The following is a 16,913-nucleotide window of genomic DNA, read 5'->3' on the forward strand; positions in this document are numbered from 1 at the left end:
TTGAGAGATAAAACATTTTAAATAAACAGATCTACGAAAAAAGAGAAAACTCTCAGGTTGCGACAAGTGGCGCGCTGCATGTGCACCACTTGTCGCGACCAAGGGAATTAGAGTGATCTTTGCAACGAGTACTTATCAACTAGTGATTTCGGGAATTGCCCGAATCCTGAAGGGCTGACTGATATATTTTTTTCTATGCGCCGGGCTTTTCATCATTCCTTTCCTCCCCCTCGTTCCTTCTTGGCCCACCTAGCAGAAAGCCCATATAGCCCCAACTCTCTCATCCAGACTGCCTCTTCTTGCTCAGCCTCGGACGCAATGGCCGCCGTTGGTCTTCTCGGCGTGTGTCCAGCTCCGGCGCCCGGCGGCCCGGCGAGACAGGCGGGGGCTTCACCGGCCGCGGGTAGCTGGGGCTGGCGCGCCCGCCCGCGCTCCCTTCGGTCCGTTCCGCCGCCCGGAGGAGCGGGGAGGGGCGGGGCAAGGGCGGCGAGGCCCCCGCGCGCCGCGATGGGCGGCGGCGACCTGTACGCCCTCGACTTCGACGGCGTCTTCTGCGACAGCTGCGGGGAGAGCTCCCTCTCCGCCGTCAAGGTCCGCTCCTAACTCCGTCCTCCGCCGTGTTTCTTGCGTTGACTAAACGTGGATGTGGTTGACCCGGTGCGCCGTGGCAGGCCGCCAAGGTGAGGTGGCCGTGGGTGTTTGAGCAGGTCGACGCCGCCTTGGAGGAGTGGATTGTGGAGCAGATGCACACCGTATGCCCCTCCTTTGCTCTTGCTCCCCTCCCCACTACTGTACTTAGCTGCTGCCTATGTACAGTATGTCAGTTAGTCTGTATATATTCAGTCCTATGTACAGGTTCTTGGCTAACACTGGCATGTCAAAGCTCCATTTAGATATGCTGTGGTTTTGTGGAATTGAATTCGTTGATTACTTGGAGGCATCTTTTATGGAGATGTGGGGACTAATAAATCTTCCGAATAACGAATAGCTAGCACTTACCCTGAAAAATGTGATGGATAATTGAGGTTAGTGGGTTGGAGCGGTAAGCACTGTGCGGCTTGCTCATGTTGCTGGTTTTGTGACGTCTTTTGGTGCCCTGACCTGAACTACTGTGCCCCTTAGTTTAACTTAGCTTATTGTTGCCTCGGGCTTGCAAATTCAACCAAGAATCTAATTCCCCAATGGTCCTCGCCAATCATCATCGCCATCCATCCTTAGTAGTGAAATCCCCATTGCGCATCAGCCTGCCGCCATAGTTATTCGGAAGCTTTACAGTAACTTCAGTGCAGTCCTCTGCTCCTCAAGGTGCAGATACAAATCCGGAAGTGGGTTAAATTTAGGTGCATTTTTTTGGTAACTAAGAGCCCTGGCATTGAAGTACAGTGTTGGTATCTAAACAAATTTTAAGGTTGTTGTAAGCAGGTGGTCGGACGGGGGTAAATAGGAAGTTAGAGTTATGGAGACAAACCTTGGAATCGAAAGGGTTTAGGCTTAGTAGAACTAAAACCGAGTACATGATGTGCGGTTTCAGTACTACTAGGTGTGAGGAGGAGGAGGTTAGCCTTGATGGCCAGGTGGTATCTCGGAAGGACACCTTTCGGTATTTGGGATCAATGTTGCAGGAGGATGGGGGTATTGATGAAGATGTGAACCATCGAATCAAAGCCGGATGGATGAAGTGGCGCCAAGCTTCTGGCATTCTCTGTGACAAGAGAGTGCCACAAAAGCTAAAAGGCAAGTTCTACAGGACGGCGGTTCGACCCGCAATGTTGTATGGCGTGGAGTGTTGGCCGACTAAAAGGCGACATGTTCAACAGTTAGGTGTGGCGGAGATGCGTATGTTGAGATGGATGTGTGGCCACACGAGGAAGGATCGAGTCCGGAATGATGATATACGAGATAGAGTTGGGGTAGCACCAATTGAGGAGAAGCTTGTCCAACATCGTCTGAGATGGTTTGGGCATATTCAGCGCAGGCCTCCAGAAGCTCCAGTGCATAGCGGACGGCTAAAGCGTGCGGAGAATGTCAAGAGAGGGCGGGGTCGACCGAATTTGACATGGGAGGAGTCCGTTAAGAGAGACCTGAAGGATTGGAGTATCGACAAAGAGCTAGCTATGGACAGGGGTGCGTGGAAGCTTGCTATCCATGTGCCGGAGCCATGAGTTGGTTGCGAGATCTTATGGGTTTCACCTCTAGCCTACCCCAACTTGTTTGGGACTAAAGGCTTTGTTGTTGTTGTTGTTGTTGTGTTGTTGTTGTTGTAAGCAGGTGGTCACACCTGAGAGGATGATGGTACAGAATAATGTAGTGTCAAATCTTCATCACTTTGTCTTTCCCAGAGAACACGAAAGTTGAAAACTATACTGCATCCTAGGTTTCTGACCAAGCAAACAATGTGAATATTGCCCCCTTGATTCCTATATCCACTATATGAAGTAACCCATATATACTACTACAAATGTATTGTTATGTACTCCCTCCGTTCCGATTTACTCGTCGTGGTTTTAGTTCAAATTTGAACTAAAACCACGACGAGTAAATCGGAACGCAGGGAGTACTTGTTTGTCCACAGTTGCCTAAACATATGAGCAATCCACATGCTACAAATATCTGGTACTACTGTGGATAGTAGAACACCAGTGATAATTAACCTTTTTTCTTTTTTTCAAATAAGGCTTTTAAAGAATGGTGCTATGAATAAATTGAGCTGCTCGTCCTGATGAAGCATAATAGGACTATGTTCTCATATTGGCTCCATGACGAATAACATAGTATCCCTCTTATAATTTTACTGTTTACAGTTCATTACTTCGGATGTTTTGTTCTATTTCAGCTTCGTCCAGTGATAGAAACAGGATATGAGAACCTGTTGCTTGTAAGGTTGCTTGTTGAGATCAAGATACCCTCTGTTCGAAAATCATCAGTAAGTTCTGTAGTGCTTCATCTGTATTGTATTCATGACCAGATAACATCAGTCCTGTCAAAGGTGGTAAAAGAATAAGAAAATGATTTTAGGCATCTAGCTTGATCGGATTTTTATATCAAGGTGGTATTTGCAAGGTTGCAGATGGGCTTAGCATCCAAGATATATTGGAGAACTGGTCAAAACTGTTGCCCACTCTCATGGATGAGTGGCAAGAAGATAGGGAATCTCTTGTAGATCTCTTTGGCCGTGTAAGGGATGACTGGCTTGAAAATGATTTGTCTGGCTGGATAGGTGCTAACAGGTGACTGATCTATGGAATAATTGGTGTATATTTTCTTGCTGGTCTGACCAATATACTCAGAGAAATGGAGTTGCATTTAACTAAACATTTTGTTTTTTCACTATTGACGGTTGGTGCTTTATCCTCAGTTGAGATCTATACTTCAAAACTTCCGAAAGCACTCTCAGGCCCATGACCACATGGATGCAATACAGAGCGTGTATTTCTATTCCTTATTTCTCCTAGACAGAGATGCAAATATAGTTTAAGAAATAGTAGCAGAAGACTCATTGCATCTAAATGGGACTAACTTGTAAATGACTTTCTAATTTGTGTTACTCGATGTGATATGTTGATTAGTGGTTTTCAAATATGTTGGAAAGAATATTGATCATTTATAGTTCTTGATTATTGGCTCCACGTCTGCACCCTAGCCCTTTATGTGCATGTGTGTCTCCATGAGAACGTATGTGCTTTGTTGTGTGTTAATATTGCGTGTGTCTATGATTCTGCCTTACAATTTTAAGTTGATTTTATTGCTCCACGTAAAAGTTTTGTTTCACTTGACAAATCAGAATTCTGTATGTCACTTCCGAGTGGGCAGTATCTGCAATTTTCCCACTCTCTTTTCAGTTTTATAGCTAGTACATGTCCGAAAAAGTTGAAATGGCGTGGTGTCTCTGAAGTGTCTCATGTTTATTATACGTATCGAACAAAGGATATTGTGCAACTCATGGACAAACCAATGTGTGGCTGCAGGTTTTATCCTGGGACGGCTGATGCATTAAAGCTTTCAAGCTCTGAACTTTACATAGTCACAACAAAACAGGTCTATCTCCTACATTTTTCTTCTGTGCAACCTAACTTATCATGATCTTCAATGTCATAGGTTCATGGTTTCAGACTTTCAGTTTCTGTTTTATGAACAACCAAGCATTTTGTTTCAACAAATGGTTCTAACAACCATCTTTAGACTTTTATCATTTTGTTGACTTTTTTTATAGTGATGGTTTAGCTTTTAGTTAATTCACAGCTGCCATGTAGGTAACGCAGAATGCTGATCTTCTACTGATCACCTTTTTATTGTCTTTCAGAGTAGATTTACTGGAGCGCTACTCAAAGAATTGGCTGGAGTAGATTTTCCCTCTGAAAGGATATATGGCCTTGGCACTGGGTTAGTAGGCCCTTTTTCTTGCCGTTCCTTCACTTATCAAGGATTTTCTTACTGACTCTGATTTCATTATTCAGTCCAAAGGTAAAAGTTCTCCAGCAGTTGCAGGAAATGCCACAGCACCAAGGTCTAACACTTCAGTAAGTCCATCATTTGTATGATTGAATTTAATACCATATAATATTGTTTTTATTTCTTTCTGTCTACTTGGTAACCTATGTTTACAATAAGCACAATAATCAAACGAAGCAATTCTTTGTAAATTATGGGGGTCACTTACTTGTCTCTATTTTGATTCTAAGACTTCTTATATCATGGATCAAAAGTTAGCTCATCTGAATCATTGTTCGATATACAAATTATGCAATGGATAATAGTACCTTCAAGCTCAAGAAAAATAAGGAATGACAATTGTGTCTTTTTTTTTCTTTGTTGCGCTTTAACAGTTTCATCGAGGACCGACTAGCGACTCTGAAGAACGTGATGAAAGAACCAGCGCTGGACAAATGGAACCTCTACCTGGGTAAGTCATGGTTCTAGCTAGCTAAACCCAGTGGTTAACTCGTAGTCGAAAAACTAACCTATGTAGCTGATGTTGCTGGATGCCGTTTTGGGCAGTGAAATGGGGATACAACACACAGAAAGAGAGGGAAGAAGCAGGGGCCATACCAAGGATCCAACTCATTGATCTCCCAGATTTCAGTAAGCAGCTGAAATAATCGACTGGCAGTGACACTCGGACATTGACGTGACCTTCGGTACATTGTTTTTGTTCAATGTACTTGCAAACAGCATGAGATATACTTGATGTTTTTTCCGATTGTTTGCATATTTGTGATCTGGTTTACTTCCAGCACATAGCACAACTCAAACCTGGAGCAGAGTTGCTGTCAAACATGGCCTAATTATTTTTGCATTATTAGTGTCCAAATGTAGAACAACAGTATTTGTGGCCTCTCACACTTCAACTGAATTATAGAGAGTAGTCAACTCCTGAATATTTCTCACCCATCCCTAGCAGTACATGCCCTTGAATTTGGATCCAACCGTAATCAAATCAACCTCTCAACCCTTTAAAGTAGACGACTGGACTGTATATCTAGCTGACCAACACAAGTGCAACCGGAAATACTTTCGCTTCAGCAACTACTCCCATCGGTCACTATTATAAGATGTTCTAACTTCTTCTGAATCAGATATATATATATATATAGATGCGTTTTAATGTGTTTGTTCACTCATTTCAATCTGTATGTAGTCCATATTGAAATATCCAAAGCGTCTTATAATAGTGAACGAAGGGAGTGGTATATAAACTAAATTCTCGTAAGCTTTGTGAAACGCTCCCCGACTTGGTAGGACTATGCATGCCCACAGACATATATACTGAGATTTTTCAGAACATAAATAGACCAACACCTCGCCAACTAGGAGAGGTTTGCAATGTCACATCAAACAAGATCAATCATTGCAAAAAGAAAAAGGAGCTAACATTAGGTGTGGATAAAACCTGGCCTTTAGCTATGCAAGTTTAGGCAGTTGGAATCTTGCTAGAGCTCGGGCAATAACGAGCACATGGCAATCCTTGTAAAACTACTTGTGAAACAATCAATTGTCACTTCGGAATGCCATCATCATTGAACATTGCATGACATTCTAATACGAGAACTTTGTCTTAGCCTGAGTTTAAGATGATGCTCAAGTGGGTAAGTGTTAACCCTCTTCTGCATCTTAATAACAACTACAACACGATGTTATTAATTACCATGGGGTGAGAGATATGACGCTCATCAGCCATGGAATCCAAATCACTATCATACTCATCGCTCATCAAAGTCATGTCACTACCATAAGCTGCCCTTGGCGATCGCTCTCAGCACTTCTTGTGCATCCGAGGCAATCACAAACTGGTTTATGTGAAGATCTGCCGCTAGTGCCATACCTTCACGACAGTCTTTATTTGATGATCAATAAAGCTAGCCATGATGGCTTTTTCTAGAGAAAAAAAAAGATTACATGGTAAAGCTGATGATCATTAATGACCCTCTTGCCAAACTCAACCCAGATTAGATGCTTACATTTTCAACGTTGCCAGGAGATGCAACTCCAATAATCCGAGGCACGAACTGCCCAGTCGGAGAAGACGAACTCCGGACAAGGAGACCCAACCCCAAATCGACGGTGAGTGTGTTGTGGCGGGATCAATTGACAAGACTCTCGGCGCCATCGCAAAATCGGGAAATCATATTGTAGTTGATAACCCTCCCCCCACGTGCCCTGTGGTGACCTTAGAACAAGTGTCGCCCACGACGGGGACGAGGGCATAGTTATTTATTTCTGGTGCATCGTCGGCACCGCTACCCAGACTAACAACATGAGGCCACTAGAATCATCAAATTGCTCCCTCCGTCTCGGTTTATTAAGTGCCCTCACATTTTCAATTAAAGTTCCACCGTTCGTTTATGGAATAAAAAATATGGGTTATATGTAGGAAAAATGGTATCGTCCGAAACTTCATTCGACTACAAACAAACGCAATAATATATTTTGTATGACATATCACTTATATTTTGCAAATTAGATACAAGGAGGCCATGCTCCCTAGAATCCCTCCTTGCGGCAAGTAGGCCCCCAAACTGCGCCCTTCGCCACCCTGCACCAAGCGAAGGGGTTTAATTTTTGGAGAGCGCCTCGACGACGCGACTGCTCGCCTCGGTTCCACGAACTCGACTAGTTCCATGACTTGGACTCCTAAAGATTTCGCCGACCTCGCCACGGGTGACTATGCTGGCGCCGCGAAGAACCGTTTTTTTCCAAAAACCAAAATGAATCCTATGGGAGTGCACGACCCCCGTGAGTAGAATCCCTCCCTCAGAAAGCGGAAAAGATTTCGAAAATTTGAATCTCGCGGCTCTCGGCCTGGCACGCCCAGCGTCCCAGAACCCGGCGCATGCACCGATCACGTCCAGCAAGCACAAGCACCTCGCGCAGACGGTCCAGATGTTTGCGGTCCATGGACCGGGTCCGGGGTCCTCCTTACTGCCCATCGCCAGTCTAATTTATTGGCCGCCGCAGCTTTCCTTTCTGGCCTCCTCCCCATTCCCATCTCATCCCCCCAGCGCAGAGAGAGAGGGAGAAATCCGGAGATTGCCGGAGAAAAGATGGCCGGAGCGGTCGCGTACGAGGAGCAGCGCCGGCGGCAGGTGGAGGAGAACAGGCGCAAGCTCGACCAGCTCAAGCTGCACCACCTCTCCGCCGCCCTTAGGGACGCCGCCGCCGCCCCCAGGCCCTCGCCGGTCAGACCGCTCACCGTCCCGCTCCCCTGGCCTCCTCCCTCATCGATTCGTCTGCAGGTCGTTCGTCTGTTTGTTTGCTTGATTGATTGAATCGCCGGGTTTCCGTCCGTGTCGCAGGCCAAATCTGCCAAGCGGAAGCCTCGAGGGCCGCCGCCGGCGGATGCCCCGCCCCGGCGCTCCGGCCGCGTAGCCAGCCTCCCGGAGCAGCCCAACTACCGGTTCGAGGTACGAACGTGGTACCTCCCCAAGCTAAGGGTTTCGATTTTTATTTTTATTTTTGTTTTTTGCCTTCATTCAGATTCAGATCAGATACTAACCGAAGAATGTATCTTTCTTTTGTGTATTTGCTTGTGTAGGATACCTATGCTGACATTAAGAAGAGTATCAGGTGGGGGTAATCATGTCTCGCTCGATTCTTCCTTTCCAGCGAGCATTTGATTCGTACTAGTACATTAACTCTGTTTCTTTGTTCTTTTGGATCTCTGTTTCTTGGTTGTTTTGGATCGAGCAGGGGAAGCAGGACGCACAGCACAAGGACTGACTTGATTGATCGAGTCTACGCGACCGAAGAAGCCAGAACCCATGCCACCGACAAGGCCGAACAGCTGCAGGCCAAGCTGGACCCCAGCCACCCCAGTTTTGTCAAGCCCATGACCCAGTCTCACGTCACCGGAGGCTTCTGGCTAGTAAGCAAAAGGCTTCCACTGCTGCATACTTGCATTCAGTTCACTCCCTGATCGAAACTGACGATGATCGTCGGGTGCGGGTTTGGATGGATTACTCGCAGGGCCTCCCCAAGCAGTTCTGCACCAAGCATCTCCCAAAGCGCGATGAGTGGATCACTCTGGTGGATGAAAAGGGTGCCGAGTCCGATTCGTACTACCTTGCGCGCAAGTGGGGCCTCAGCGCCCAGTGGAAGGCGTTCGCCATCAACCACAAGCTGGTCGATGGTGACTGCCTGGTGTTCGAGCGCATCCACCAGACAAGGTTCAAGGTGAGATTTTAACATGTTGCATTCCCTCAATATGGTGCATTCCCTTGTCTGGAACTTTGTATATCTATGGAATGCTGTGTCCAATGAGAATGGATGTGCATTTTATACAAATTTCTAAAGAATTGCGTTCCAAATGGCGTGTTAGGATTATCTCGAAGCTTTCTTCGTTTGGTGGTTTGCTGATGCCATTATCATGAATGTTCCACACTATTGTACACCTAAAACAGTTGATTGAGTTAATTTATGGGGAAATCTTGTTATGGTCATGTAATAACTATAGACATTATGCATTGGTCCTCTGTGGTCCATTACGTTGTGGGACGGAGGGAGTAGATTTAAAATTGTTGAGTGGAGCCACAGTTTTACTTCCGAAGGAATGTGAAAGTTGCAAAGAATGTCTAATTAATCAGAATGGCAAACTAACATGTTTTTTGCTGGAAGCATTACTATACAACAACATCCTGATGCGATATTCCTTCATTCTAAGCAGACTCAATAATGCTTACAAATACATGTTCCCTTGGAGCCTCCTTGTGATTATACATGAATAGGAAACAATTCACTGAAGGACTAACAACTGGGAACATATTATGAAATGCAGCCTCTGTTATGTCTAACCATGTGTAACACTGCTAATAATGGACCCTCTCTTATGTACATGATGCAGGTCCACATTTTCAGACAAAGTTCATATTATGAATAATGACTGATGAGGGTGTGAGAATGAGATACTTAGAGCAGGTAAATTGTTCATATTATTGTCAATATTAGTTGGAAATTTGAATTGAGTATTTTAAAAAGTTTATTTGTAAGCATCTTTTGCTGCGTGGTAGTTCACATGGCTGAAATAATTGTGAAACTTGTGTTTTATTACCATCTATTCAACCGCAACTTAACTCTGTTTCCTGCCCTGCAGTTAGTTGTGATTTGTGAACATGGGAAAAAAGCTTGCCAAATTTCTATATCTGCCAAATTAGTTGATTACATGCCAGACATTAAGGAATTGTATTTTTTTTTTGGGTGGGAGCGGTGCAAGATTCTGCTTATCTTTCCCTCCCTGATATATAGGCATTTGAACTGTGTGCTCCACTTTTGCATGTGGATCTGTACATCTGGGCGGCAGTTTTTTCCACAGTTCTTAAGGAATGGCAAACTCTTGGCTTACCTCAAAAGCAGCACTAGTCTAGTACACACCTTGTTATGTCGGCAGTTTAAAAGAATGACAAAATTGCATTTGTTCAACTAAATCATGTCTACATTTGAGTATTGGTACCATGAATGTGTCATATCTGAGGGAAAAACGTTAGGTTACCAGGTAACTTTCTATACATATTCACTGTGGCTTGCTTGCCATTTGCCAAGGACCACCAACACTCGTATTTCATCTACTTCCCTACTTTCATGTTTCTTTCCCATCATACATATTTTTTTGATATTATCTAAAATTAACATTATTCCCTTTTTACTAAGTATTTCTGGTCTTTTGGTCAATTAGGCCTGCTTGAAGGAATTGGACAATGAGTTGCAAATGGAGATCGTGAACCGTCTTCAGCCTCTTGGGTGACAGACAATGTTAAAAATATTAACTTCACAGATTCTCCTAGTAGTTATGTTTGGACTTATCTATGGGAACCCACGAAACTTGTAAATTTTGCCTGTGATGCCCCATCATTATTCCCATTCAACTTCTTGTGATGTCCAATTTGATTCACTCTGTGGGCATGCAAAATTTAGCAGATTTCTTTCGTTTCTATGATCATATCTACACTTTATCTTGTGGCTGCCTTTGATCTTAGCTTTGTGGTTCTCAAGTAACATGGTATATGCTTTGGCTAAAAATATGGTGAGACGAAGATGAGAATGCTTCCACATTGATCCAATGGCTGGAGGTAACTGTGATTTTATATCAATCTTTCACATTTTTTTGACATATTGATGCTTGCCAATTCTCCGCTATTTAACAAATGTTTTTACTGAATTTAACTTTCAAATGCTCATTGCTGTCCATGAGCCAAAAAATTGCATCATACAGAAACAACAGGACCAGGACTCTAGCCAAGGCGTACACGAGGACATGAATCAATATCATCTAACACCAGGTACAAGACACTGCAAACAACTGAGAAAACACTTGGACAGACCAAGTTCATCACTTGTTAATGGATGCAATAGAAACAAATACCATTTTGCCCCTCCCATCTTCTTCAATCCCTCTCATGTAACAGTATACTCCAACACAACCTGACATGTATGGATTTAGGCACCAACAATCCATCAATCATTACCAGAACCATCAATCCATCTCTACACATCACTACTATCCACCCACAGCCTCACAAATTACTTTTCCTCGAAGAACTGTGCGCACGTGACTATTTGGTGCACTTTCACTTGTATGCCGTATCGTCAGCATGAAACTCTTGCCGCCAGTTATTGCGCCTGCTCTTATCGTCAACATGAAACTCTTGTTGCCTGCTATTACCGTCAGCGTGGAGCTCTTGTTGCCGGATCTGTGCTACCGTGTGCTATCATACCAATAAATTTAAGTTGACTTGGCTGTTGTAAACGAGTTAATTGTCAGACAGAATAAATGTTGATCTCTTTCTTGGACTCGCGGCCTGGCGAGGATCAAGCAAATCTTATCACAATGATCGATCTGTAGAAATTGCTGCAAATGGATGGCATTTCATCCTTATACATTGAAATGATACATATCCTAAATTGCATAGCTAAATGGTGGTATATACCCAAAATTTCTGACGTGGTATATATTCAAGTAAGTATGTGATAGAACGGAAAGCTTTAAGCACATCTCTACCCAATGTATAAGGAAGGTTGGATCTTCCCCTCTCAAAAAGGACGGATACCATGTTTGTTCTTGTAAAAAATAAGGAGCCAACTTCCTGCTGAACTTTTAGTTGTAAAGGTAATATGCCCGAATGTCTCACAGTATGCTTTATAATAAATTCAAATTTATTTTTAGCTGCCATTATTTTCCTTAAAAAATAATCTTTGTTGATATTAATCAATTGTAGTAATATGTGTATGATATGTATAGGCCAGCCATCCTATCAAATTTGTCCCAATCCATTGTTGATGGTGCAATTATCTTGACGATGACGTTGTGTCCCATATAGATAGGGACAAAAAACTAGACATGCTACTAATATAGTACATGTTAGGTTCCTTATATATGACACAACAATTGATCTACAGATTGTATGAGCATGTCGCTCTCGGTGCATTGAAGAAATTGATAGCTTTGCGCGATTGAAAGCGATGCAAAGCCAACAATGAATGGGATGGCCCGACAAAGATGTGAACCTGCTCGTGCAACGTGCCAAATGCGACTCTGCATGCGCACGCTTGGTGGAGGCTTCCCTATAAATACGTAGCTCATCATCACTAAGGACGTACACCGAGCTGAGGCATCAAGATGGGTAGTGGTGGCAGGTTGGTGTTGGCTGCCTTCGTGGCGGTGGCGCTCGCCATCTTGCACCCATCGGCTGAGGCAGCATCCCTCCGTGGTGGTGGTCCGTTCGACTCCATCTTCGCCTTTGGCGACTCCTTCACGGACACAGGCAACAACCCCATCGTCTTCGGCTGGTACAACGTCTTTGACGTCGTGATGCGCCCTCCCTACGGCATGACCTCCTTCGGTGGCCGCCCCACTGGCCGCAACTGCAACGGCCGCCTCATCATCGACTTCATCGGTAATTAATCTCTCGATCATCAGCAGCCTCCCTCCTTGCTTGTATAAATCATCGGTAATTCATCGATGTATCCTTTTCAGCTCAAGGCTTAGGCTTGCCTCTTGTGCCGCCGTACCTGTCACACAAGGGGAGCTTCCGGCAGGGTGCCAACTTCGCCGTCGGTGGTGCCACCGCTCTCAACTCCAGCTTCTTCCACACCGGTGACCCTCCCGGCGCCAGCCCGTTCCCCCTCAACACCAGCCTTGAAGTGCAGCTTGGCTGGTTTGAGGAGCTCAAGCCTTCCTTGTGCCAAACGGACCAAGGTTATATATACTTACTTAGCTTCACACAGCGGATTGAACTGAAAATGCACATAAATTAATATGTAATGGCCGCCACCTGGGTTTGGAGAAGTACCGGTTAAGTCAGCTGATTATGGTCACTCACCTAGGCCAGCGTAGGATGGAACATCTTATGGATGACGAATATCAAACGTGATGAACATACACAGTAAACAAAGTGTGCAGAAAAAAATTGATTTGAAAAAGATAAATCACTATGGTGAATATGTCAACATAAGTTGAAATATAATGAGTTGGATTGTGAGTTTGAGTACACATGGTAATGATATATTCTTCCAACCGTTGTACCATTAACCAAACACTTGATATACGTACATATAATCAAGAGGCCAAATGCTTCATTGCAGAGTTCAAGGATTTCTTTGGGAGATCGCTCTTCTTCGTGGGTGAATTCGGAATCAACGACTACCACTACTCGTACGGGAAGAAGAGCATGCAGGAAATCAGAGCATTCGTCCCAGATCTCATTCAGACCATCGCCATGGGTGCCGAGGCAAGACCACTCGACTCATCCTGCTCCTCATGTCACTACTGCCATTTTGAGTCTTTATACATGCATGTTAACATCATGAAAATTAATGCACATGAAGAGAGTGATCGAGCACGGGGCGAAGACTCTAGTCGTCCCTGGGATGATCCCATCCGGATGCGCGCCACCGATCCTCGTCACCTTTGAGGACGCCGATGCTTCGGAATATGACGCCACCACCGGCTGTCTCAAGGAGCCCAACGAGATCGTGAAGCTCCACAACTCTCTGCTGCGAGACGCGGTCCAGAAGCTGCGGGCGGAGCACCCCGATGTGACCATCATCCACACCGACCTGTTCAACCACGTTATGGAGATGGTCAAGTCGCCTGAAAAATTCGGTGGGTATCATTCTGTGTATATGTTCTTCATTGTTGGAAGTGCCCTGAGATTCATTTCGCTTGGAGTTTTGTCCAAACATATTGCACACCTTTTTGAATTCATTGTTCAGCATGAATCTTGGTGCAAATCTTGATTCGTAAGGTTTAGAAAATAGAGTGGTGGTGAACATTGCAGAAGTTGATGAGTTCAGTTATGCGGTGGTTGCAGGGATTAAAAAAGACGATGTTCTTAGAGTTTGCTGTGGAGGACGTGGGAGGTACCACTACAACCTCTCGGTCGCTTGTGGTGACGAAGCCGCGATGACGTGCGAGGATCCGTCCACTCATCTATTCTGGGACGGTGTCCACTTGACGGAGGCAGCTTACCACCACATTGCTGAAGATTGGCTCAACACCATAGTAAGCAGCCTGCCTACAACAGCTAGCTCTTAAACGAGCTGCCTATGTCTGAATGCGGTACATGTCATGGACACGGTTGCTGAATTGCATTGTTGCAAGATCAGAGTAGTCCATCATATCACCGCAATCTTCAATAAGATACTTGTAATAAAATGGGTTTAAATGTACTTCTAAATAAAATTATTATCTATTCTATATTGTTAAACCAATAAAAAAGGACGGTGGAGACCTATCGGTCTAAAATTATGATATCTCAGCAGTAGAGATGTGTCTACACAAAACAGCACGCCATCGAGAAAATTTAGATCTACTTGGACGGCATCATGACACTTTTTAGTATGTATGAGTTTAGATGTTTTACCGGTATGTTGTCACGGACTCCTATTGAATACTTGCAAGTATAGATGCGTCGCATTACGCTCACTGATCATGGCCATTGCGTCTGCTCTTGGAACTGCAGACGTAGATTTGTCACAACCATTGAAGACGTACACGTAGCATATAGCAATTCTAATCTGAGCTACAGAAAAGATTATGCATCCAGATCGATACGTGCATACAACAAATGCATGGCTTTTTCTTAGCTTGGTCAACCAAGTCACTGACAAAATGGGCGTGCAAGTGAGATGAGTATAAACAAAACGTGAGAATATGATCCGCTCAAAAGGAACAATAAACATGCACAAACAAAAGATTGATTCCTCACTATTGAATGATACAGCTACAACACTATTTTCGGTGAAGACGCTATGAACTACTCCACACTTCTGGTTAATCTATATGCATTATGTATGCTGCCAAGATAAATAGATGGTGCACATAGTGATCATGACTTGATGTACAACTATATTGCACCATACTGCTATATTGAGTTGTTTACTGCAACAGAACGCATCCTTGAAGGTAAACACCTTTTTTTTGCTTGGACCTATAAAGATACAGTGCAGTTTATTTACTGGTGTGGCTCTTCCTAGTTGCGTTGTTGTTTTCTTTTTGTTGGAAACCAAACCTAGTGATTCACTTCTATATATCCCAAATGGTTTTGATCATGTTCCTATAAATATCAGATGCATCGTAGCTATCTTAGTTGTAGATATTTGATGATTATGCTTGATGCAAATAACCAACTTAAAATTTTATTTTTAGATAAGAGTATTATGTGCAACAATGCGGCCAGAAACAAAAATTATATTACATACAGAAAAATTAGAAGTCCCGTGCATGGTGTATGAAATCACGTAGGAAAGTCCAAAGAGTTCTTGTTTTGTGAGAAAATTTTAATTTGTTATGTCTTTGCTAAAAAGTGCATTAGCACATTTGAAATTGACTCAAACTTATATAACTATTCACCATACCATTTCTAATAACACCGATGAATTAATTGTAGACATATGAAGAACCTAAAGCTTGCGAAACTATTTAATTGGCTATGCAAATCGATATGATGAAGCATCATATTAAAAACATATTTTTTTCCTCCCAGATGAGAGCTACGTTTCGGTGCTCGTGCGCATCTGCACCAGAGTGAACCGTAAATTAAAAATAAATAAATTCACACAAATCTGAAATCTTTACAAATCAAAGATGAGAAACTCTTCTAGGACCACATCTTGGAATCAGATTTGAATTTTGGTTCTCAGACGACATTTTGTTTAGTGAGTATATCCATCCATCAAATACAACCGAAAAAACAGCACTACATTTGTGTCCTCCGATCTGCTTGTCTAAAATGGAGGGGCCAATTTTTCTTTTTTGCAGTTATGGCCCAGAGAAGCAAATAAATCCTTTTAATGTGTCAATAGCTATATGCTCATGTAATCACTAGATTGATTTGTCATCTATGAAAAATCGACGATATTAATATGCCTAGTTTTTGTCCCTATCTGGAGGTACAACATCGTCGTCAAGAGACAACCACTCCATCTGCACATAATTGGATAATCAACAACGGATACGGATGGCTGACCTATACGTATCATACACATATGCTGCAATTAATATCTATAAACAGTATTGAAGGAAATAATGATTGCAGAAAGTAAATTAAAATATATTATAAAACTTACTCATACAAACATGCATGCATTTTCTCTTCAGCCGGAAGTTGGTCTTTCAGTTTTGGCGAGATCAAACACGATATCAGTCCTTTTAGATGGGTAGATCAAACACTATAGCGTGCTTCCTTATACACGAGTAGAAATGTGTTCAACATTTTCCGTTCTTTACGTATTTGAAGATATATGGTTCTCCAAGAAATTGTATATAGTTAAGATACCACCAACCATTTGTAGTGTTTTCGATTAGTCAGTCGTTGTGATACGAATTGCCCCATCCACGGGCCAAGAAAGCGACATCATTCATTATGTAGGTCGATCAACTTGTTTAGAATGGACTGGTCAGATTAAATTTGTTTGTATGGTTACTGCAAAAGAAAACAATTTTGGTATGAGAGCTCACAGTACAACTGTATGAGGGTAATAATGTATTTTTGCAAAAAATGTGTGTTTTTTAATGATTGCTAAGAGCGGGTACAATAACTAGCGATAGTGATGGCGTGTGTGCACACAGTGCTTCGAGAAAAGCAAGCTGTGAGGCACTGGGCGGATAGTGATGGCGTGCAGCGATGGTTCTCATAATAATGTGTATGTGACCGAATACTTACATATATGTGTCACGTTTGCGCCCATCCGTTGATCTGTACTGATTTGGTTGTAGCTAGAGACGGGGATCTCTTAGAGTGCAGTTCATATGTGGTAGTAATATTAGATCATATGTTGATTATTGTATAATGGTCTTTTGGGCGATTCACCTTTGGGTATCTCTATTTCAATTTTGTTTTCAGAAGGACAATTTGATCCAAGGTTAGAGAAAATTAAAATAACCGTGCGCCTCAGTAAAAACAGGTTTGGCTTTGCCTGGAAAACAT

At 43.2% G+C, this 16,913-nt stretch overlaps 3 protein-coding genes across 4 annotated transcripts; all 3 read left to right on the forward strand.

The window, feature by feature from the left end:
- Positions 1-301: 301 nt before the first annotated feature.
- Positions 302-5,332, forward strand: LOC119288004. 2 transcript variants are annotated; one of them, XM_037567623.1, is made up of 9 exons: positions 302-591; positions 672-752; positions 2,834-2,923; positions 3,061-3,227; positions 3,966-4,035; positions 4,301-4,380; positions 4,455-4,517; positions 4,824-4,900; positions 4,996-5,332. In XM_037567623.1, exons 1-9 carry the CDS (start codon positions 319-321, stop codon positions 5,094-5,096), a joined length of 1,002 nt encoding a protein of 333 aa, XP_037423520.1. In that variant the 5' UTR covers positions 302-318; the 3' UTR covers positions 5,097-5,332. The 2 variants fall into 2 exon arrangements, with proteins under 2 accessions (XP_037423520.1, XP_037423521.1); XM_037567624.1 differs by lacking the exon at positions 672-752.
- Positions 5,333-7,470: 2,138 nt separating this feature from the next.
- Positions 7,471-10,418, forward strand: LOC119288005 (B3 domain-containing protein Os06g0194400-like). Its single transcript, XM_037567625.1, has 7 exons — positions 7,471-7,673; positions 7,791-7,898; positions 8,030-8,061; positions 8,185-8,359; positions 8,461-8,667; positions 9,335-9,408; positions 10,163-10,418. The coding sequence occupies exons 1-6, from the start codon at positions 7,539-7,541 to the stop codon at positions 9,368-9,370; spliced, it is 693 nt and encodes a 230-aa protein (XP_037423522.1). The 5' UTR covers positions 7,471-7,538; the 3' UTR covers positions 9,371-9,408; positions 10,163-10,418.
- Positions 10,419-12,068: 1,650 nt separating this feature from the next.
- LOC119288006 (GDSL esterase/lipase At5g45910-like) lies at positions 12,069-14,182 on the forward strand. The gene is made up of 5 exons (XM_037567626.1): positions 12,069-12,380; positions 12,461-12,682; positions 13,069-13,214; positions 13,312-13,588; positions 13,797-14,182. Exons 1-5 carry the CDS (start codon positions 12,104-12,106, stop codon positions 14,018-14,020), a joined length of 1,146 nt encoding a protein of 381 aa, XP_037423523.1. The 5' UTR covers positions 12,069-12,103; the 3' UTR covers positions 14,021-14,182.
- Positions 14,183-16,913: the final 2,731 nt, after the last annotated feature.

Source organism: Triticum dicoccoides, chromosome 4A, assembly GCF_002162155.2.
Source record: "Triticum dicoccoides isolate Atlit2015 ecotype Zavitan chromosome 4A, WEW_v2.0, whole genome shotgun sequence".
Lineage (NCBI taxonomy): Eukaryota > Viridiplantae > Streptophyta > Magnoliopsida > Poales > Poaceae > Triticum > Triticum dicoccoides.

Coding starts and splice junctions, on each gene's coding strand:
- LOC119288004 (XM_037567623.1), top strand. CDS start 319: ATGGCCGCCGTTGGTCTTCTCGGCGTGTGTCCAGCTCCGGCGCCCGGC. Junction 4,036..4,300: donor ACATAGTCACAACAAAACAG/GTCTATCTCCTA, acceptor ATTGTCTTTCAG/AGTAGATTTACTGGAGCGCT. Junction 4,518..4,823: donor CACCAAGGTCTAACACTTCA/GTAAGTCCATCA, acceptor GCGCTTTAACAG/TTTCATCGAGGACCGACTAG.
- LOC119288005 (XM_037567625.1), top strand. CDS start 7,539: ATGGCCGGAGCGGTCGCGTACGAGGAGCAGCGCCGGCGGCAGGTGGAG. Junction 7,899..8,029: donor AGCCCAACTACCGGTTCGAG/GTACGAACGTGG, acceptor TTGCTTGTGTAG/GATACCTATGCTGACATTAA. Junction 8,062..8,184: donor GACATTAAGAAGAGTATCAG/GTGGGGGTAATC, acceptor TGGATCGAGCAG/GGGAAGCAGGACGCACAGCA.
- LOC119288006 (XM_037567626.1), top strand. CDS start 12,104: ATGGGTAGTGGTGGCAGGTTGGTGTTGGCTGCCTTCGTGGCGGTGGCG. Junction 12,683..13,068: donor CTTGTGCCAAACGGACCAAG/GTTATATATACT, acceptor GCTTCATTGCAG/AGTTCAAGGATTTCTTTGGG. Junction 13,589..13,796: donor CAAGTCGCCTGAAAAATTCG/GTGGGTATCATT, acceptor CGGTGGTTGCAG/GGATTAAAAAAGACGATGTT.